General features: G+C 43.7%; 1 protein-coding gene across 1 annotated transcript in view; it reads right to left on the bottom strand.

Annotated features, from left to right (window-relative positions):
- LOC103177303 (dedicator of cytokinesis protein 2) overlaps positions 1–23,310 on the bottom strand; it is a 222,556-nt gene extending 199,246 nt beyond the window's left edge. Inside the window, exon 1 of the mRNA XM_007891417.2 lies at positions 23,093–23,310. Coding sequence (XP_007889608.1) covers positions 23,093–23,135 — 43 coding nt within the window. The 5' untranslated portion in view covers positions 23,136–23,310. The remainder of the gene's footprint in view (positions 1–23,092) is intronic.
- Between the last annotated feature and the right edge of the window lie 909 nt (positions 23,311–24,219).

Below are 24,219 nucleotides of genomic sequence, written 5' to 3'. Positions count from 1 at the left end.
TGCCTATGTGCAAGGTTATTAACGATACAATACAAAACACAAAATTGCATTTGTATAGGGCCTTTCACATTGGGAGGACATCCCAAGGCACTCTTATTGTATTGCATTGTAATATAATAATATAATAATAATCCTTGCAATTGATATAGTGCTTTTCACGTCTTCTTGACGTCTCAAAGCGCTTCACAGAATATACTGTAAAGTGAACTGACTGTATACTTGTGGGCGAAACGTGGCAGTCAATTGTGCACAGCAATGTCCCACAAACAGTCGTGGATTGAAAATGACCAATTTATTATTGTTTTGTTTTGGAGGGATTATTATTAGGCTCTGTGTGGAGTAAGGAAACTTGCCCAAGGTTTCGGCCTCTGCCTGGGATTGAACCCAGGTGTCTCGCTTGCAAGGCGAGTGCTCTAACCACAGAGCTACAGGACTCCCCCATGCTCTGTGTAAAGATTTTTTTCCAATTGATGCAATTTGGACACACAGTGCAAGTAAATTACATCCCACGTAACCTAGAAATTTCACGCATACACACAACTGCATATCTAATTCCATTAATTATTATAATGGAGCGGGTTGGGATTCTATAGCCAAGCGAAACTGAGTAGAGGAGTCTTAGCCTCCCTCACTTGCAATAATGGCTGCCACTGCTGTGGTAGGTATAATGATGTGTAACGTATTGAACACAAGACATAGTCAGAGCTTGTTAATTCACAGTAACACGAGGGAATTAAATCAAATTGCTGCCGTTGGCCATCACTTTATCATAAGACCTCAAAAAGAAATTTTAATGAAACTAAATTTCACTGGGCTAGCCATCTGTGACTAATCAGGCTTTAGTCACTAATGTACTTTGAGCCGATCAACTTTTTTTGCTTCTGCTTTGCTTTAGGAGAATGAGATTAGATATATCTGACTTTTACTACAGCGCTGGCCACTGTGGTGTAGTAAAGTCAGTGTAGTGAAGGCTATGGAAAGCTGGAGTTTCACCTACTCTTACATCTGGCCTTAAAAGTTAACATTATGCACAATTATGGAAAAGTCTTAAATTCAGCTTCAATTTGGAATATGGTTGTTTTTAAGAACCTCAGAAAAGCGGTTTTCAAATAAAGACTGATTTTATAATTTTTCCAGTACTCTGTGATCATAATTTTTGAAACAGGTGGTCAGTTTTTAAAACAGTCTTACAAGCAAAGACTGGAATTTTGATTCTATTATGAATTTTCTTCTTCTGTTTTCTTCCCTGATGTTTAATTTAGTACCGAGCCTAAGTGTCTATTTCTTATGTGAACCTGGGAACCTGGGACAGCGAGTCTCAACAGGTTATTCGACTGAGGGAAGATTTTACAGCCAATTCGATCCTGTCCTTGGGACATCCTCCTGACGTGAAAGGCGCTATACAAATGTAATGTGTTGTTGATGTTGTTTCTATCCAACATCAACACATGCCCGCTTTCCAGCAGGGCCTCTGAAGAAGCTCTCAGGTGCCTGAAATTTTTCATGGTCTTTAGCCTCAAGATTGTTGCCTTAAAACATAGAATTCCTAAAATCGGTCTTAATCTGTCTTAACCAGTTTCCAAATCAAGACTGTTGTTAAGACATTTTCTAAATTTGCACAATCTTAAAGTTTAAGACAATAATCTTAGGCCTAAAACTTTGGGCCTTAGGAGCAAGAACTCTGGCTGACTTTTATGTTCTCTCACTCCCGTTAGCTGAGACTAACAGCAGTGCCCCACATGCTACACTGCCTGAAATCAGCAAACTCAGTACTTACTGTGCAGATCAGCTGCTCACTGTAAATCTCAAGCAGTTAACCGAGACTCCGTTTTTTCAGCCGTCTGTGATAGCAGCTTATTAACATCTGGCTGCTCTATTTTATGTCTAGTTGAATAAAACTATTTTTTTTTGTGAGAGCTGCAGCATGCTGCGGTGCCTGTGCCTTAAGTAAGGCATTTCAGCTCCATTTGTCTCAATGCGTTGGCATTGAATTAACTGATCAATAATTTCTGGCAGAAATTGATTTCCCTGAAGTAGTCAAACTGTGCAAGTTCATTGAACACCACCAGACAGCTAAAGACTGGGCCTAGAGCACTGGATGGTGCAGTAGGTTAACTCTGCGATCCGGGTTCAAAGAGAATTAAGAGTGATGGGAGAAATGCTCCAATTCTCTGTTGAATGTAGGGATGATATGTGAAATAAGTTTAAGTCTCATCCTACTTCTCAGTTCATTTTGGACTCAGAAAACAAAAGCACGTGGAAAGTAAGAGTACAATGTAAAATTACATTTGGAGGACGTCCTAAGGTGCTGGGTAATGAGTAGTAAAGGACATGGATGAAGGCAATATGGGAGCTGGAGATGGTGGTCCATGTCTGGAATGAATGCACCCTCTCTTCCCTTGCCCAACTAGGTCCTCAGTGACTAGTCTACCTCTCCAAGTTCTGCCGATGAACCAGGCTGGTTGGTCTATCATCAGCAGTGGCCTGATAGCACTGGCTAAGGAACCGGATAACTGAAACTTCCACTGAGGGTTGACTCAATTCCGATATTTGGTTGCCAAGCACATTACTGTGGATGAAACCTGAATCAGAAGGTTGTGGTTTCAAGGCCCGCATCAGGACTTTGAACTCACATTTAGGTTGCCGTGTGAATATAGTGCCGGGGGAGCACTGCATTGTTGGATGAGAAGTTAAACCAAGCTGCCTGTTCAGAAGAGTAGTTATGTTGGTGGACTTGTGTCATTACTCACAAAAACATTATACTAGTATCAGAGTTACCCAGACTTTCACAAAGCTCCACTCCCGTGATCGAAACAGCATTCCACTTATGTTTTTATGATATTGCGAGGGATAGTATTATTATTGACTCTGTGAAGGTTGCAGGGAATCTTGTCCAGTTTATAAAAAGACCCATTTTGATGAGTACAGAGAATGGTTGCACATCTCTGTAGCAATGATTCATATGTCTGTGCTGGCTTTAAACCCTTGCTTAATGCTTCGAATGAGTGGATATATATTACTGTAAATACAAAAAATTGGTCATCTTCCAAAAAAAGGCTTAAGTCTAAGGTTTGTAAATTGAGTTATTTAGCACAGTAATTTATTCTCCTTCCTAGTATCTTTGATCATTTGTTTGCTGTAATGTGGTCTGCATTCAATCATGTATATTACCAGGAGATTAAATTATCTTTTCTCTCTCAAATCAATAATACTCATCCAATCCTTGCAATTTCAGCAGTTTAATTTGCTTTCATAATTAACTGTATGGAATATGGTCTAATCATCCAACCCTGTTTACCCTCGCTATTACAACACAATACAAAATTACATTTGTATAGTGCCTTTCACATCAGAGTGACGTCCCAAGTCGTTGGACAGTCGGGGATTTGAATTAGGGAGAAACCCCACCTGGATCCAGACTGGACAGTTGGGGATTCGAATTAGGGAACTCATTTAAGACTATTCTATTAAGGCCTTAATTTCTTATAAAGCGTGTCTCTAAAGTCCCTTGCAATGTTGTCTGAGAAGGAGAAGTTCATACAATCACATTGACTGTACAGCACGGAAACAGGTTATTCAGCCCAACTAATCTGTGCTCGTGTTTATAATCAATGTAAATCTCCACTTCTCCCCATCTCTGTCCCATACCCCTCTAGACCCCTTTTCCTAAATCAAGATTTAGACATTTTTCTTAGCCTTGCAATTCATGTAAAAATAATCTACAGAAAACTAATTTAAGACTAAATTTGAATTGCTAAAAAAATGTCTAAGTCTAAATCCAGGTGGGATTTCTCCTCTCTCCTGTTCAGTGTGTGACTGGGCCTCTTATCATGGTCTGCCTATCTGTGGGATATTACTAGAACTGCTATTCAGTGCTGTACTTTACATAGAGGATGGTTAGAGTAAGGAATTCTGTGCCACAAACCATCATTGAAGCAGATGCTATATATTCTTTTAAAGGGGAATTAGATAGCTGCTTACAAAGGGGGAGCATTAAACAGTATGGGGAGCAACAAGGAGAGTGAGTTGAGGTGATTCCCAAAAAGAAAAACACCAGTGTAGACTTTCTATCCTTCATCTTTAGTTTTTAGAGACATAATCTAAACTCATGCTATTATGATCCTCCTCTGATGGCCTACTGGGTACAAGCAACACCTGGTGCACGACTTCACCATACAGCCCTAGATCACTGTAACTCGATTCTTGGTCTAAGTTTATGTAGCTGATCTCAGTTGGCCTCAGTGCCTCTGTGTTAGGCAGGCGAAAATCAATCAAGAATTTGGAGGCTGCCCTGGTGGGTCATGTACCGTAGGGATCGAGGGCTTGGTTAGTATGTAGGGTACTAAGAAACTACTGCTGGAGCTTCACACCTCTAACTTGTGGAGTGAGCATTGAATGGGCCAGGGTATGCATAATAATGGTTATAAAGCCAATATCTCATGAGATGACGATCAGTAACAATGGCAGCCCCATTCCCAGTCGCTGATAACAATGATGGTGGCAACTGAAGTCTTTGGCCAGCTCTGTGCCCAACCATTGGGCCAGGTCATCTTTCACTGCAGTTGATAACTATAAACCGCTTGTGATTACAGTTTTGGCCCATTTAATAATGATCACATCGTGTTTTACCTTCATTATGTTTGAAAGGAGGCAATCACAACATCACCTCTGTTGTTGGGAATTCAGGTCGACACATCCTTGCTCTGTGAAGGGGGGACATAATTATTCTAGTCTTTCATCCCACGTCCTAATGAAATTCCTGTGGTTTCTCTCACTGAGCAGGAGAGGAGAGGGTCAATCCTCTGAAGAATAGTTGAGGCCAGGTTACTGGGTCATTTGAAAAGCAGCTTGCTGTTGTGATGGGAGGATGTGTATTCTGGAGCTGTGTGATTTGGTGGGCCTTCTTCAATCTTGTTATGTTGTTACCTCGATAACCACTCTGTCACCCACGTTCATGGCCATCCACTCAACCTGGTGATTACCTGGGGTCTCAGTGTCTTGGACCACACCATCATCGATAACGCTATTTCGGATCACCATTTCATCTCCCTTAACTCCCCAATCCCACCACCACCCAACCCACCTCCATCTCCTACTGCCCCTGGAAAAGAATCTCCCCCCATTCCCTCTCCGCTGCCCTGGAGTCATCTGACCTCCTTTCCCTCTGGCCTACGTCCCGCACTGACTTCTCCTCGGTCACTCTCCCCTCCACAACTCCCTCTCTACCATTCTTGATGCCCTTACCCCCTCTGACCTCCCAAACCACATCCTACTTATGAACCTCACTCTGGTACACAAGCCCCTCCGCTCACTCGAGGATCAGGTGTGTGCGCTAACTGTCCACCAGCAGATCTGCCTGGACCACATAAAAACTTAGCGGTCTGTCCTCTCCTCGGCTAAATTGTCCTTCTATTCCAAGGTAATCTTGGAGGCCAAAAACAAACCCAGGCTTCACTTCTCCACTACCAACCAGCACCTCCGTCCACCCTCTCACGCCTCGTCCTCCTCTCCTCCAATTCCAACTGTGAGGAGATACTGGATTTCCTTCAAACCAAAATCGAGGGGAGTGTTCACCTGCCTCTGCCTTCCCAACCATCACCCCCTCCCTCATACTCCGGCCCCTAACCATTCCTTCCTCAACACCGTTGAACCTGTCTCCACCTCCTCTCTTACCATCACTATTACCCACATGAAGTCCATCACCTGCTTCCTCAGCCCCATCCCTATCACTCTCCTTACCTCTCATCTCCACCTCCTGACCCCTTCACTCTCAGACCTCATCACCCTGTCAACCTGCAACGATCCCCCTCCCCCCCTAAAAACAGCTGCCATCACCCCTATCGTAAAAGAACGTTCCCTGGACCTATCCCTGCTCATTAATTACCACCCCATCTCCAACTTCCCATTCCTTTCCAAGGTCCTTGTAAAAGTTGTTCCCAGCTTCACTCCTTGCTCTCCTGCCACTCCCTTTACTAACTCCTCCAATCAGCCCCTGCCCACAGCACAGAACCAGCCCTGGTCAAAGTGACACGTGACATTCTGTCCATCTGTGACTCCATTAGTCTCCTCATCCTCTTTGACCTCTCTGCTGTCTTTGACACTGTGGACCACTCTATCCTCCTCCACCACCTCTCCTTTTACTTTAACATTCAAGATTCTGTACTTGAATGGTTCATATCCTATCTCTCACACCAGCTCCACTTTGTCTGCACAAATGGTTCCAGCCTCCGCACTATCTTGTGCAGTGTTCCTCAAGGCTCTGTCGTCGGTTCTCTCCTCTTCAACCTGTACATGCTCCCTCTTGGTGACATCATCCGCTGACATGAGGTCAACTTCCACATGTACATGGATGACACCCAACTCTATATTTCTGCCTCCACCCTTGACCCCAGGACCACTGATGTCCTGACAGACTACCTCCAGCGCCTCCACACCTCAGGCACTGGCAGCATCAGCATCCAAGGATGCATGCTCCATCTCACCAAGCCAGTCAGAAACCTAGGTGTCTTGTTTGACCCTCAACTGTTCTTTCTCCCCCACATCCATGCTATGACCCACTCTGCCTTCCCCCACCACCGCAACATTGCCCAACTCGCCACTGCCTTATCCCTCAGGCCACTTTAAACCCTTATACATGCTTTCATTACAACCAGGCTCGCCAATGCCTCACCATTGGCGGGAGAGCCTTCTGCCCCCAACCTCTGGAATTCCATCCCCCAATCACTCCGCCTCGCCCCCTCCCTTGCCTCCTTCAAGTCCCGCCTCAAGACCATCCTCTTCAACCATGCCATTGGCCACCCCCCTTCCCCTCCCCTTCCTTCTCCCCCACTGACCCCAGCTCGGGTCTGAAATGCTGTACACTATCCAGCACCTTGGGACGTCCTCCCAATGTGAAAGGCTCTTTACAAATGTAATCTTGTTGTTGTTGTTGTCGCCCTTACCAACTCTTCCCCCCACAAGCTGCAAATCATCCAGAATTCTGCAGCTTATGTCCTCTCCCCACCAGGCTCCATGACCCCATCACACCCACCCTCGCCTGGATCCACTGGCACCCCATCCTTCAGAGGATTGAGTTCAAAATTTCATCCTCACCTTCAAAACCCTTCATGGCCTTCCCCCTCCAACTTCTCTGACCTGCTAACCCCTTATCAACCTGTCCACTCCCCCCCGCTCAGCAGGCTCCGGTCTGCTCCATGTCCCCCACCCAGCCCACCCCACCATTGGTGGTAAGGCCTTCAGCCTTTCTGTCCCTACCCTCTGGAACTCCATTCCACATTCCCTTCGCCTCGCTCCCTCCCTTGCCTCCTTCAAAGCACGTCTCAAGCCCCTCCTTTTTGACCGTGACTTTGGCCTCCCTCTACCACCTCTGTCCTCCACCCTCTCTGATCCCAACCCTCCCCCAACTCCTGCTCGGGTTCTAATCCCAGACTTTTCAGCACCTCGGGACTTTCTCCTGATGTTAAAGGCCCTTTACAAATTTAATTTTGTATTGTTTTTTGCATTGTATCCCACAAGAGCCCACAAGCTCACAAGTCAAACTCATGCTACTTCAAGAGGCCTAGAGACTCATGGAGTAGAAGGATTAATAGGCGGGTAAAAGATGAAGGGAAGGGTGGACTGAAAGTGTAAAAAGCTGTAGTGTTGTTAGTCCTCATGCACAGGCTGTTCAGGAAGTGGTTTGCGATGTAATCTTGGGTTTGCCGTGTACTGCGAGAATGAGTCATCTGATATCCTTCTAGCTAACGCCTTACAGGTCTGTGTTCCACTTTTATGCATTGCAAAGAAATCTTCCTCTGTAGCAACTTGCTTTCAATAATAGACCCAGAATGTCTGTTTTAACGTACAATGTAATGTAAAAAAAAACAAATTTCATTTGATTCTTTTTCTACTGGACCAGCATAGTTTGAGGAAATATGATAGAGTTAAATAAAATTCTGAACAAAACAAGAGGAAACAAGTTTTGGGTTGCAAAGGATAACATAAAAAGGTATTTGCTTCAGTTTGGGAATTGGTAACTCAGCCAACTCAAGGATGAAGAGCTACAATGGTTTCAATGCTCCTGGGCTAGGGAGGAGAAATCAGACAGCTGGTAAGAAATTCTGACAAAAGCTCCTACTTAATGATTTTTTNGCAAATCTATTTTAGATTCAACACACAGATATCTCAACATCACAAGATTTTTTCAGATGAAAAAGGCTCCTTGGCCTAATTGGTCTCATCCTTCCCCAGAATACTCATCCTACCACCCTTCCATCATAGCATCAAGCTGCTCTGAAATGAGTCCATCATCCTGGCCTCCCTTCCTGGCAACCAATTCCAGTAAAGAAATAAGTCCTGGTGTCTGCCCTGAAATTGTTCTTTGCAACCCTAATCCTGTGTCTTTTTTTTCTTTTGTCTTGCTGCATCCAAAAGTATTGTCTCAATCTCATTTAAGCTCCATATAACTCTATGCAGTCCCTGGGATATCTCCTTTCAAGACTGAAGAGCCCTAGTTGATCTAATTGTTGTTCATAGCTCATTCCTCTAATACTAGAGGGACCATCCTCTGCACTGCTGGGGTTGGGTATGTGATGACCAGAACTGTATACAGTATTCTAGGTGCAGCTGACCAAAGAACTAGGCAGCTTGAGAATGACTGAAGTCAATTGATTTAGACCAGTTTCCTGTGGCTTGGTCTTCTGCTGACTCACACTGTTTTGACATGATGACTCAATTAATATCTCTAGATCTCTTTCAGCATCCCCCATTGGGAAGTTTTGTCCAAAACAGAGTTACATATGCTTTCTATTTTACTTCCTATATGTAGTTGTTTGCATTTATCTGTACTGAACTTCACTTGCCAGGTATTGGCCCATGTGGCAGCGAAAGAACCTGGGTTTGATTCCCAGGCAGGACGAAACATTGGGAAAGTTTCCTAACTCCACATGCCTCTGTTTACCCAGCAGTAAGTAGGAACCCGATTGTTAGTCGATTGGTGGGTTGCTTTTCCAGTGGTAATGATCCTTTAACAAAAACTAAAAATAATAATAATTTGGTCACTCAATCCACAACTGTTTTGCAGGACACTGCTTTGTGCAATTGGCTGCCGTGTTTTACCACAAAATATAGTCAATTCAGTTTACAGTATATTCTGTGAAGCGTTTTGAGACTTCTCCACTTTGTGGAGTCCTGTGGCTCAGTGGTTAGAGCACTCGCTTTGCAAGCGAGAGACCTGAGTTCAATTCCAGGCAGAGGGCAAAACCTTGGGCAAGTTTCCTTACTCCACACACCTAATAATAATCCCTCCAAAACTAAAAACAATAATAAATTGGTCATTTTCAATCTACGACTGTTTGTGGGACATTGCTGTGCGAATTGGCTGCCGCGTTTGCCCACAAATATACAGTCAATTCACTTTACAGTGTATTCTGTGAAGCGCTTTGGGGCGTCCTCCCGACGTGAAAAGCGCTATATCAAATGTAAGGATTATTATTTATTATTTATTCTCGAAGATGTGATAAGGTGCTTTATCAAATGCAAAGATTATTATTATCAAGCTCTCTTTGTAGGCCTTTTTTTGTTTCCTCTGATTCCACCGTTTCCGCCCCCCACCCCCCTCACGTTGGATTGTCTGCAGATTTAATTACAAATCTGGGTCTTTAATATATATAAGCAACTGGAGAGTCCCAGTTCAGATCCCTGGGGCGCTCTGCTTAATACCTCCCCAACATTTTGCCCTAGTTCCCCTAAAAAACACCCTCTGCCTCATTCCTTTAAGCTAATTCTGAATATTTGATATCATCCAAAATACCTACCCCACTACCTGCCCATTACATCATCAAATTGTTTCATGAATGAGTACAGAGTACTGCCCTCAACCACCCTTCTCTGTAACCCATTAAAGCTGATTGATTAACCTCATTACTTCTGAACGTCTGTCCTAATATTTCCCTTTGCATTCGCAAATCAGTTTATACAGCAACAAGGGGCAGATAATAGTAATATAATATAATAATCCTTGCATTTGATATAGCGCCTATCACGTCTTCTAGACGTCTCAAAGCGCTTCACAGAATATACTTAAAGTGAACTGACTTTATATTTGTGGGCGATCACGGTAACGGTTAGCAGACTGGACACATTTCAGGAAAATGCAGCTCAATAATAGAAAAGATATGAATTAGTGCATTTTGGCAGAAAGTTTGGAGCAGAGTTATAACCTGGTGAACATAAGGATCTGGGGGTACAAATACATAGTTTATTAAAAGTGGGATAGCAGGTACAGAAGGCCATTAAACTGGCAAATAGGGTTTTATATACAGAGTCACTGAATACAAAAATAAGGAAGTGAGGATGAATCTGTAAAGGAAGTTAAATCTATAAAATAATATTATGTACAGTTTTGAGTTCCACATTATAGAAAGATTACTGGAGGTATGGAGAGGTGCAGCAAAGGTTCACAGGGAAGATACTTGATATGAAAAGATATAGCTAAGAGGAAAGGCTTGAGAGGTTAGAACTATTCTCGTCTGAGCCAAGATGTTTGAGGAGTGATATGATCAAGGTGTTTAAGTTAATGATGTGGTTTGAAAAACTCTTTCCATGTGAAGGGGATTCAAGGTCAAGAGTATGATTTCAAGATTATGACAAGGGAAGTAAAAAGAATGGTTCAGAAGATCTTCTTCCAGAGGGTTGACAGAATATGGAATGATTTGTCAGGGGTGGCTGTTAGAACAAAGACATTTGGGGGCACTTAAAAGAGAATTAGTCAAACACAAGTAAAGCAAGGTTATTAGATGGCCCATGGAAAGAGCCGGAAATTTGGATTAGCATGGATGGCTTTTAGAAGAGCAAACGTGGCATGATAAAATAGGTTGAATGTCCTCCAATTGTGTTGTATATTTCTGTGTTTTTTTGGTTTAAAACCCTAGAGACAGGACAGGATAACAACAACAACAGCAACAACAACAACTTGAACTTATATAGCGCACTCCACTCTGGGTAGCCTCTCAGAGCGCTTAAAGGACGGAGGAGGGCAATAAGGATGATTCTTAGTGTTCTTAGGATTTACAAAGAAAAAGACTGAAACAAGCCATTTAGCCAACCAGTCTGTGCCAGTGTTTATACTCCACATAAGTTTCCATCCATTTCTAACCCCATACAACAACAACAATAAAATTACATTTATAGAGAAAAGGCAGAGAGGTGGGAGGTTGACCAAAGGCATGGTCGAAGAGAAGGGTCTTGAGACCGGCTTTGAAAGAGGCAAGGGAGGAAGCGAGGTGAAGGGACTGTGGGATGGAGTTCCAGAGTGTTGGGGCAGAGAGGCTGACAGCCCGGCCACCGATGGTAGGGTGGGTCGGGCGGGAGACATGGAGCAGCCCTGATGAACGGGGGGAGTGGGCATACCCTTCTATTCCTCCCTCCCTCATGTGAAGTTAGTAGTTTCCATCGCTCCTATATCAATCCTAGAGTGTAGAAACCAGAATTGGACACAATACTCCAAATATGGTCTAACCAAGGTTTTATACAAATTCAATATCACCTCCTCACTTTTATATTCTATTCCTCTGGAAATAAAGCCCCAAACCCTAATAGCCTTTTTTATCGACTTATCTATCTGTATAACTACTTTCAGATCTCTTTGCTCCTCTAATCCGCTAAGGTTCCTACCATCCAGACCAGGGGAGGCCAACTGGCAGCTTGCAGGCCGCAAGTGGCCCAGGGAATGATTGCATCCAGCCCACAAACTATTTCCACACCCAGTACCTGCAGTTCTGTTGCCCGTGTTCCTAAACCAATCCCCCACTTGCTTGGCCTGTCCGTTATCAATGCCCCTGGTCCTCAATCACTGGCCCTCAATCACTGTACCTTGTTGCCCAATTTCAGTACCTGCATCCCGACTCCCCGTGCTCCCTGCCCCCTGTTCAACTTTCCTACAGTTGAATGTGAACAAGACTGAGGCCCTCCTGATTGGCTCGCGCCTGTGCACCTCAGGCTCTGGCAACATCACCCTCCATGGTTGCACACTACAACTCACCAGCCAGTCAGGAACTTGGGTGTCTTGTTCAACCCTCAACTGTCTTTTCTCCCCCACATCCAAGCCATGACCCGCTCTGCCTTCCCTCACCTCCGTAACATCGCCCGACTCCCCCACTACCTCACCCCTCAGGCCACTGAAACTCTTGTTCATGCCTTCATCACCTCCAGGCTCGACTATGCAAACCCCCTGCTTGTCGGCCTTCCCAACTCCTCCCTCCACAGGCTGCAGATAATCCAGAACTCTGCAGCCCATGTCCTCTCCCGCACCAAACTCTGTGACCCCCATGTCCCCCATTCTCGCCTGACTCCATTGGCTCTCTATCCTTCAGAGGATCCAGTTCAAGATCCTGGTCCTCACCTACAAAGCCCTCCATGGCCTCGCCCCACCCTACCTCTGCGACCTCCTAACCCCCTACCAACCCGTCCACTCCCTCCGCTCAGCCGGCTCTGGCTGCTCCACATCCCCTGACCCATCCGCCCCACCATTGGTGGGAGAGCCTTCAGCCACTCTGCCCCCAATCACTGGAATTCCATCCCCCAATCACACCGCCTCGCCCCCTCCTTAGCCTCCTTCAAGTCCCGCCTCAAGACCCTCCTCTTCGACCATGCATCAGCCACCCCCCTTCCCCTCCCCTCCCTTCTCCCCCCTGACCCTAGCTCGAGTCTGAAATGCTGTACATTGTCCAGCACCTTGGGATGTCCTCCTGATGTGAAAGGCGCTATACAAATATAATCTTGTTGTGTTGGGCTATCAGCCCGAGTCCTGGCACGAGCTGTGTACTTGGTGCCTTGCAATTCCATAGATTCTATATGCTGAGTTAATACTTTGTGTTTCAATTTTAATACATAAAAATTAACTTGATGCATATATTATTTCCAGTTGAGATTAGCATTATTTTGTTCATTGTTAGAGCCATTAAATTATGTGCATTTTAAATCAATTATTTCTTTCACTTTCATTGTTTACTCTGGATTTAATGATTATTATTGCATATATGTGCTTTATTGATAAAAGTATATTATTGTTTTAAAATTTGTATAAACTGTTATCTGAAGCTTGCATTGCAACTAAAATACGGTGAAATTAAGCAATACAGTTACACAATTTAAAACATAGCATTTCCAAATTAATTTGAAATACTGGAAGAGGCAGAAGTAATGATTAGAGCAACAACAACAACAAATTGGCCTTTCACGTTGGAAGGACATCCCAAGCCACTGGCCAATGAAGGGTTTGTACCTGAAGCAGGCCAGTGCAAGAGCAAGACAACAACAACAACAACAACAAGATTCCATTTATAAAGCGCCTTTCACGTCAGGAGGACGTCCCAAGGCGCTGCACAGTTGGGTCATGACCCGAGCAGGGGGGAAATGGTCAGGGTGAGGGGAGGGAGCGAGGAGGGGGAAATGGTCAGGTGAGGGGAGGAAGGGAGGGAGCGAGGAGGGGGTAAATGGTCAGGGTGAGGGGAGGGAAGGGAGGGAGCGAGGAGGGGAAGAGAGTCGAGAGGGGAGCTGAAGGCACGGTCAAAGAGAAAAGTTTTGAGACCGGCCTTGAAGGAGGAAAGGGAGGAAGCAAGGCGAAGGCACTGGGGATGGAGTTCCAGAGCCTGGGGGCTGAGAGGCTGAAGGCCCGACCACCGATGGTAGGGCGGTTGGGGCGGGGGACGTGGAGCAGTCCGGAGCCAGAGGAACGGAGGGTACGGGCAGGTAGGTAGGGGGATAGTAGGTTGGAGAGGTAGGAGGGAGCAAGGCCGTGAATGGCCTTGTAGGTGAGGATGAGGATCTTGAAATCAATCCTCTGGGGGATGGGGAGCCAGTGGAGGCGAGCGAGGGTGGGAGTGATGTGGTCCCGAAGCCTGGTGCAATACAGATACAGACAATACAGACCAATACAGATCAAGCTCATGTACCCCTGTAGCAATCAAATAAGAGTTGGGAAGCAGCAAACAGGTTTAGAAAAGATGAGCAAATTTTTCAGCCAAAGGGACAAAATGTCTTCAAAGCTGAGCTCTCTTATTGGGTGCATGAACTCATCATGCAAGCAGTGAGCCAATAAATGTGGCCAGACTTCTGATAGCATCAAAATTGGATCCAATCTTGTCCTCTCCCAAAATCCACACACACAGTAAATACTTAGTATTGGAATAGAGCACATCTATTGCAAAAGGGATTAAGGGATATGGGCATAAGGCAGGGTTAGGTTAGGTTATTAGCTGGAGTTAGATTAGAAGATCAGCCATGATTGAATGGCGGGGCAGGCTCGAAGCGCAGAATGGCCTACTCCTGCTCCTACATGTTATGTTATGATATGAGGCAGAATAAAATGGGATTTTATTTTCTGAGATTGAGGGTAAACTGGTTGAATTGTTCAAAATAATGAAGTGTATTGATAAAGTGAATCGAAACAACTGTTCACTCTGGTTGGGGAGTCCAGTTGGGGACACGAGGACATAACTTTAAACTTAAAGGGGAGTGAAAAAGGGATGAAAGGCGAGTCCAGAAAAAAAACTACTATCTATAAAAAATTGTCAGAAAATGGAACAGTCTGCCTGAGGAGGCCATAGACAAAAAGACAGGTGAGACATTTAAGAGAGAGATTTGGTAAGTAATGGCATTACGAAGTGGCTCAGGCTCTTGTTTCTAATATAATATGTAAATTTTCTGTTGCAAACCCATATAGAAATGCTAACGTGCAGGTGTGAAGGTACCTTTCTCTGGTGAGAAATGACATGAGCTATTTTCAGAATCAGTGTGACCTTCGGGTTGCACAATCGAATCATGTCCCACAACTCAATTGACTGTGCTTTGCTGAAAGGGGTTTGCTGCACTACTTTAGTGATTGAATCATAGAAAGTTTCCAGAACAGAAGGAGGCCAGTGGGCCTCTCGTGTCTGTCACTGTTGCTATGGCAGTACTGACAGAGACTGTTCTCATTGGTACCAGCCTCCTGTTCCCTGATGGCCGTTTGGTTTCTGAGGAGAACACTCACAGTAGCTGGTTATTGTCTCTGGTGCATGCGCACAGAGAAGCAATCTGCTGAGACCTTGGAAAGTGTTTGCTGTTGCGTCCGTATGATGGACGGGACAATGGTTTCCTGAAAGATTGCACAACCACAGATAAATGGCAGGAATCTTTCAGAGTAAAATTGCGCTTCTCACAGGTTGATCTCTCTGTACTCTCTGCTTCTTTGCATTCTCACTGTTGCCTCCAGTCAATACATTTAGGCCTCGGTGCCCCGGAACCTGCTTTAATAGTTTCCTCTCTCCTCAGCCCAGCTTCCTCTCAAAGGTGGTGCAACAAGACAGTAACGTCAAACTCAGTAAACCACAGCTTGACTGAGATGAAATATGTTGATGCAAACATTTTCTGTTTGTTCCGCTTCCAGCCAAGAAGCACCCTAAACCTTTAAAGGAACACCAACTTCACGAAACCTTAAATTCCCTTAGTTTGTTTGCGAGAGTTTAAAGTGATGATGTAACCCAGGTAAACATACATGGCTGCACATTGTGTTCATCCAGAAAAGAGGAAAAATGTTTGGCCAATTTTATTTTCTTAAAGACGGTGCCCCTTTAAAAGCAAAACTGAAAGCAGCTCATGTTCCAGTCTCTCATTTTTATTTCTATGTAAAACCAGTCACTTCTGAATGTTCTATCGACGCTTAAATAGGTTCACAGCTTTCACATTACGACCTTGCCTTACTCTGAGAACTTTCCAGATTTCTGCACCATTTTCAATGATAAGAATGAGTACTTCAGATTAAGAGCATAAGAAATTGTGGGCCTTTGATAGTTAACTGTGTTTCATTTTTGACTGCAAAATGGACAGCTATAGAAAGGAGAGAGCGAAAGCAGGACACATCTCCATAGCACTGTTAGTAATTTCACGTCATGTACAATACTGAGATTTCTAGATTTGGGAGGTCTTAAACTTGGTCCCTATTCGCTGCTCAAGTGACTAATCTCGTAAGGGTAGACCCATTGTATTCGCTTCAGTGCCTCTGAGCTGAGGAAGGGATATTCATGCAGTTTCTTTTTGTCGCTCAGACAGGTATCTGACACACGTGGAAACCGATCACCATGCTTAAGAGTGTCCAAACCAGACTGAGAGTTCCACAAATGTATGCGAACTATCTTTTAATTCCTGTCTAGTTTTGCTACAAGTGATGTGACATGATATCTTGCTTGTGAAGCCTGTATTACACGAAGCACTGAAATGCTTTCGCAATCTATCGTCTTCCTCATATAAATTTAGATGCTAGCAAGAGAGAAATTATATTAACTTCTCCAATTGAAAAGTGCAGTTTTCCCTCAAGTGCAAAAACTGCTTTTGCACTCAGTGAAGGTTACCTTAGATCTATGTGTGTGTGTGTGGTGGGGGCGGGGGAGATTTCTCTCTACATTTTTGAAGCCTTTTTTTGTTTTATTCACATTGAATAAAAAGAACCATTTTGAAGCAAATGGCCATTGATTAATAACTTCTTGCGGCAATGTCAGAACAAAGATAAAATAAGCTTGTCTCTGTATACATATATAAATGGTGGTCCTGTTAGACACATTATCTGCAATCCGAAAAGCACCTTCAAAATTTCCTTCCACAAGTTTCGAATCATATGGCTCGTAATCCACCGCTGTTTTGACCCCATTCCCGTAAAGTGTATGACCTGTGGCATGTGCATGACTGTACGTACCTCAACATCTCGTGACTGGTGAAATGTTATGTTTGGAAATGTCGGGCAAATGGTGGTTTGAACAGCTTTCTTCCCCTCTCTCACTGCAAATGCCATGGCCTACACCATCAGGCACCTTTACTTTCCAGTACAAGTAGAGTAGACAGTGCCAGTCAAGATGGGCATCTTATACAGTAAGTGGCAGTGGAGCATTAGGTGGCAGCAGAGGTGGCTCCATCACAGTGGAGATGAGGACTGGATCGCTCCATTCTTACAGGAGGAAAGCAGAATCTAAAGGTACAGTCAGAATTGATTTCCAAGGAAAATCATCACCCAAATATGAAGATAAAAGTAGCTGAAGTGACTCTTTGCTGAATTTCCCTTCCCATTCAAACTAACAAAGAACTTCACCCACACTACGATTCTGCTCTGTACTGGAGTGGAGTTTGCATGGAGTCCTGTAGCTCAGTGGTTAGAGCACTTGCCTTGCAAGCGAGACACCTGAGTTCAATTCCAGGCAGAGGGCGAAACCTTGGGCAAGTTTCCTTACTCCACACAGAGCCTAATAATAATCCCTCCAAAAATAAAACAATAATTGGTCATTTTCAATCCATGACTGTTTGTGGGACGCTGCTGTGCGCAATTGACTGCTGCATTTCGCCCACAAATATATAGTCAATTCACCTTACAGCATAATCTGTGAAGCGCTTTGAGACGTCTAGAAGACTTCACGTCTTCTAGACGTCTCAAAGCGCTTCACAGATTATGCTGTAAAGTGAATTGACTATAGAGCTGAAAAGCTCTATATCAAATGCAAGGATTATTATTATATTGCTGAATATCTCTGAAATGGACAACTGATTTGACTCCTGCTGTTATGCCTTATTGAAGGAACTGGACTTTTAAACACGTAAAAACTGTAAGGTTTATAGAGTAAATTTTCTCCCTGATCTTTTCTTGTAGTGCAATTTTTGTCCAAGTTATAATAATAATAATAATCCTTGCATTTGATATAGCGCTTTTCACGTCGGGAGGATGTCCCAAAGCGCTTCACAGAAGACACTGTAAAGTGAATTGACTGTATATTTGTGGGCGAACGCGGCAGCCAATTGCACACAGCAATGTCCCACAAACAGTCGTAGATTGAAAATGACCAATTTATTACTGTTTTTGGTTTTGGAGGGATTATTATTAGGCTCTGTGTGGAGTAAGGAAACTTGCCCAAGGTTTCGCCCTGCCTGGAATTGAACTCAGGTCTCTCACTTGCAAAGTGAGTGCTCTAACCACTGAGCTACAGGACTCCACGTTAGTATGTGGCGAGTCGTTATCGTAAAGATGCTTTAATGGAAAATAAATGTTTACAAGAAATGTTAAATGTTAGTAACCTTTGTTATTATTACTATAAGAATAATAATCCTTGCATTTGATATAGTGCCTTTTCATGTCTTTGAGACATCTCAAAGCACTTTACAGAATATAATATAAAGTGAATTGACTACATATTTTGTGAACAAAATGTGGGTGCCAATTGCGCACAGCAGTATCCCACACACAGTCCTGGATTGAGTGACCATATATTTTTTAAAGGGTTTAGTATTCCTGGAAAAGCGATCCGCCATTCAACTAACAACCTGGTTCGCCCACAAAATATACAGTCAATTCACTTTATATGTATTCTGTGGTGCTTTGAGATGTTTCGAAGACATGATAAGGCGCTATATCAAATGCAAGGATTATTATTATTACTTACTGCTAGGTAAACAGAGGCATGTGGAGTAAGGAAGCTTGCCCTACGTTTTGCCCATCGCGGGAATCAAATCCAGGACCTCTCACTTGCGAGACGAGTGCTCTAACCACTAAGCTACAGGGATCCACAAATAAAGTAAACAGAGGCGTGTGGAGTAAGGGAACTTGCCAAAGATTTCGCCCCGCCCAGGAATCGAATCTGGGTCCTCTTACTCACTAGTCAAATGCTCTAACTACAATGCTACAGGCTTTTACCTGACAATCCTGAGCTCCTTTGGGGAGTCAGTCCGCCACTTGTGAAAACTGACCTGATAGCAACACGTAGCAGGAGATTTAATGACACCTACCACTTTTTGCAAATCTGGTTTGTCTATTCTATCTTCTATAAATCATGACTCATCATTGTGGTTGACCACATCTCATTCCTCCAGACTTTTGGACACTAAACTCTTAGACTAAGTATCTGCCATGACTCCCTAATCAGGCACAACAGCTGTCAGCTCACGGCCAGGTGGACATGGCATCAAATCTGCCAAATTGACCAGAGGGTTTGCAAATAACGGGTCCTGTAACACATAGGCATCAGGAGCTTCTATTGGCCGCAATCCAGCATTACCGAAATAGAAAATGAGGTAGACCTCCTACAGGGAGTCCTGTAGCTCAGTGGTTAGAGCACTTGCTTTGCAAGCAAGACACCTGGGTTCAATTCCAGGCAGGGCGAAACCTTGGGCAAGTTTCCTTACTCCACACAGAGCCTAATAATAATCCCTCCAAAAACCCAAAACAATAATAAATTGGTCATTTTCAATCTACGACTGTTTGTGGGACATTGCTGTGCGCAATTGGCTGCCGCGTTCGCCCACAAATATACAGTCAATTCACTTTACAGTATATTCTGTGAAGCGCTTTGGGACGTCCTCCCGACGTGAAAAGCGCTATATCAAATGCAAGGATTATTATTATATTATTATTATTGTTATTGGATTTGTGGCTCACAAATAGCAGCTACCAATATTCCAGCGATTCGACAAACAAACTATCAAAACAACAACAACAAATTACTTTTGTACATCGCCTTTCATTTCAGGAGGACATCCCAACTCTGCCATCATGACCCAATGTCCTCATTTAAATTGGTTCTTGAACATCTTTATCCAGTGCTTGTAATTATCTCATGAGAAACACTGAGTATTTTCACACGTTTTGATACAGAGTAAAACCCATCTATATGATGTGTTCTCTGGCAATGGCTAAATGGGTATATCACAGAGAGATTGAGGTCTCTGCACTGTTGTCATGTCACCAACATCCGGTGGTCTGCACCACATAGAGCTGCTGACAGTTCAAGATGCGCTCTTCATAATTCAGCCACAAAATACAAAAGTCAGAACACACATTTACAATTGTCCTGTGAAGCTCTTTTTAGATATCCTTCCAGCATGAAAGTGCTACATCAAGTACAAGGATTATTATTTCTCACAAACTGCAAAGTGACTCAAATTATAAAACAATGACAAATTGCATTTATATAGCACTTTTCACACCCCAAGGAGCTGGTTGGTCAAGGGTTTCCACCCGAGCTGCGGGTTGGAATCAAAAGGGGAATGGGGTGAGAGAATGACTGAAGGCACAGTCAAAGAGGAAAGCCTTGAGATGGGCCTTGAAGGAGGCAAGGGAAGGGGTGAGGTGCAGCGATTCCAGAATGGTGTTCCAGAGGGTGGACGCAGAAAGGCTGAAGGCCTGACTGTTGATGATGAGGCAGGCAGGACTGGGGACATGCAGCAGCATAGATGAGGGTCTTGGCGGCCTAAGTGAGGAGGTGCTGATGGGAGTCAAGCAGGAGGGCCTCAATCTTGTCGACGTTCTACAGGAGAAAGTTAGCTCTCATCAAGGGCTTGATATCTGACAGGCAATCGATCGGGATAGCAGTGGTCCTGGAGTTGAGGGTGGAGGCTGAGAGGTAGAGTTGGGTGTCATCCGCATGCATATGGAAGTTAATGCCTTGTCTGCAGATGATGACAACAAGGGGGAGCATGTAGATATTGAAGATGAAAGGACAGAGGCCTGAGGAAGACTGCCCGTGATCATGCAAGGATTGCAGGAGAAACTACCAGTGGATGCCAAGTGGAGATAATTGGGAAAGGTGAAACCGGGCAAGGGCACAATCAAGAAAGTGGAGCTGAGGGGAGAAGCGGTGGAGAAGAATAGAGTGGCCAACAGTGTCAAAGTCAGCAGAGAGATCAAAAAAGAGCAAGACAGAGAGAGCCGTGATTAAATGTGGACAGAATGTCATTCATAACTTTGACTAGGGCTGTTTCTGAACTGCGCGTTGCAGATCGGAGAGGTTCGTGCAAGGGCAGCGGCAGAGACGAGCAATGTTGCGGAGTTGGGGGAATGAGGGGAGGGAGACAGAATGTGGGGTTTAAAGGACAATTGAGCGTTGAACAAGACACTGATGTTTCATACTGGCTCAGGAAGGTAGAAAGTGCATCCATGAATTTAGGCAGGAGAGGAAGGAGCGAAGTTGGGAAGCAACAGTTCATTCAAGGACCTTGGAAAGAAAGGGAAGGTTGAGGTGGGATAGTAGTTCTAGAACAGAGATGGGTCAAGGGAAGGTTCTTGAGAGTAGCTGTTTTTAACAGAGTGCGAACGGTGCCAGTGGACAAAAAAAAAATAATATTAACAATAATCCTTGCACTTGATACAGTGTTTTTCACGTCTTCTTGACGTCTCAAAGCACTTCACAGATTATGCTGTAAAGTGAATTGACTGTATATTTGTGGGCGAACGCGGCAGCCAATTGCGCACAGCAATGTCCCACAAACAGTCGTGGATTGAAAATGACCAATTTATTATTGTTTTGTTTTGGAGGGATTATTATTAGGGTTGTGGAGTAAGGAAACTTGCCCAAGGTTTCGCCCTGACCTGCCTGGAATTGAACTCAGGTGTCTCGCTTGCAAGGCGAGTGCTCTAACCACTGAGCTACAGGACTCCAAAAGTTGACTGTGTCTGTTAGGAATAATAATAATAATAATCCTTGCATTTGATATAGTGCTTTTCACGTCTTCTAGACGTCTCAAAGAGCTTCACAGAATATACAGTAAAGTGAATTGACTGCATATTTGTGGATGAAACGTAGCAGCAATTAGAGTAGAGGGGCAAGCAGGTGGAACTCGGAGGTAAGGAGAGCAGTAGGAATGCGCTGATGGAGGTGAGAGAAGAGGGGGAGATGGAGTTGAAAGTGTGGGGAAAGTGAGATGGTGGAGGTCGCAAGGGGAGGGGGAGGTGAGGTGGGGGTGGCAGTAGAAATGACTGAGGCAGCAGAGCGGATTCCCTCAATTTAGGACTCAAAGACACTGTGGCTGGTATAATTTATCATGAAGTCCGCTCTTCAAATCCAAACCTACACAAATGTTACATTTTATTGATATCCAACAAGGGTCACGACACTTGAGAGTAATTACTTATGAAGCATTTGAACAATTTTGCATGTATCAAAGGTGAGCATTATTATTTTTGCCCAAGGTATTAAAGACAATTTGACAGCAATGTTTGACCAACACACAAACAGTTTAAAATAATAAATAATTAAACTTTAAGTAAGTGGTTCAGCACTAAAGTGCTGGACACCATATTCTGCCACTCTTGACTCCTGTCCCTTCTCTTACATAACAGCAATCAGGAAACTTTCCAAATCACAAACACATACAGAATTTTGTAAAATTTTTCAATTCAATCTTCAACTGAAAGTCAATTTTCCATTGTTCTTTTACAAAACCGTCTTCCAAATTATGACTGAATTGAGCAATTTTGCAAAACTCTGCACACTCTTAAATTTGAAGACAGCGTTTTTTAAGGCTGAGATGAATGAGAAACGATGAGTTTCTGAAACCGAAACTGAGCTGAAGTACTAGCACTTCAGTTTGCTTTATATCAAGCAACTATTGTTTGATAGGTGTACCAGAAATCAAACAAGGCTGGTCTCTGTGCACAGAACGTACAGATTGCAACACACACACACACAAAGCCAAACACACTTAATTGAATAGGATAGTCCAGATCTATAATATGAAAGTTATGCTTGGTTATGAATTACAAGCAAAGTCTGAAGTAAAATAAATCAGTATTGTATAACTTATGGCAAATAATTGCACAGTAATGGGCTGAACATGCGGTACCACCTTGCTTACTTCCTCTATTGAGTCCGGATGCACATGATTATATTTTTGCAGGGCTCAACTAAGAAACCTAACAGGCAAACTGTCTGGCAATAGGTTCAGACTGATAAGGAATTTACTTATCACATATATAATATATTCGCCTGTAAGCATCGAGACAGGTGTTTGGCCTAAATTAGTTTTATTTCGTGTTTTAGCACTTTGAATAGTTGAAAATGAAAAGGAAATTAATTTGAATGACAAGAAATTCAAATGAAAGAAATTTCAATCAACACAATTTTAGAATTGTAACAGAAAAGTTCTTCATGTTAAATGTGTTGCATCTTACTTTACTCTCTACCTTTTATATTGACCTCCACTCCTTCCTGTCAAATGTGAATTGGCGACATCCTGTTGACTTGAAATTTGACTACTTATTTGCTACCAAGTACCTTTTGGTTAAATTGTACAATTTCAGTTTTGGAGACTGAATAGGACTTACCCACTCCATATCTCTCCCTGACAGTCTGGCTCCAGGGAGCCATGGTTGGCTTAACCCTTCGGCTGGTTTCTTGTCGGGGGAGAGACGACCGTTTTAAACTAAACCACTGGAGCTGAGCTGCCGGAGCAAAATGTTTCAACCTCAGAGTCGCCTCAAAGAACTGACGTCAAAACCAAAGGAAGTGTAGAAGCACTGTCTAATTGCCGGAGGAGACAGAGTAGTGTTTAGTAGATTTGCTGCACATTGCAATTTGTTAATATTAAGATAAATGTAGTTTTCTTTTCTTTAGGTGATTTGGAGACAGCCCCAAAGCAATAAGCTTATACTACGGTATGGCTATATTCAATCACATGCAAATTAGATGTAGGAACAACAAATTACATTTGCGTAGTCAGTGCCTTTCATATCGGGAAAATGGCCCAAGGCACCATTTCTTCAGGGCAGGGATATGTGTGATGTGTTAATTATTGCTCCGAGATGCCATACGGAGTGAAGGTGCTATTTAAATGCAAGTTGTTGTCTCTCTATGATTTAAACTGTGAATTGGCACCAACAAAGACAGCAACCAGAGGATTCAGCGTAAACCACTGTGCTGAGAATCCAGATGGTGGAATGTTCATACCTATGAAGGATGTTAATGTTTGTGGTAACAAATCAACCAGTAAAGTCTCTTTTACAAACTCAAAGCAGCATTTTTTTACTAACATGAACATCAACCAAACCATCACCCACTGGATAAAAATAAAACAAAACAATCCGCAGACTCCACATGGCCATTTCCAGTTGGTTTGTACCTATGACCTTTAACTTACCCACTTACATTTCCTCAGCCAGGTTCCAACCCCCACAGCCCCCACTCCCACCCCAACCCACTATTTGGAAATAAAACACTCCGAGGCTTCTGTCTCAATCCTCGGTCAGTTCATGAACTCGGGTTTCAGAACAAATTCTGGCCACTCTCTTCCACAATACACCCTCAACAACGACAATTTTGCATCAATTCGGTGCCTTTCACATCAGAAGGACATCACAAAGTGCTTCACAGATCGGCTGGGAGCCCCAGCTGGGGGAAGGGGAGCTGAGAAGTGTTTGGGGGGGTGGGGGGGGGAAGGTGACGAAAAGCATAG

The sequence above is a fragment of the Callorhinchus milii genome, unplaced genomic scaffold (genome assembly GCF_018977255.1).
Source record: "Callorhinchus milii isolate IMCB2004 unplaced genomic scaffold, IMCB_Cmil_1.0 Scaffold13, whole genome shotgun sequence".
Classification (NCBI taxonomy): Eukaryota; Metazoa; Chordata; class Chondrichthyes; order Chimaeriformes; family Callorhinchidae; genus Callorhinchus; species Callorhinchus milii.
Note: the sequence above shows the minus strand (reverse complement) of the source record. Positions and strands in the feature narration are given on the sequence as shown.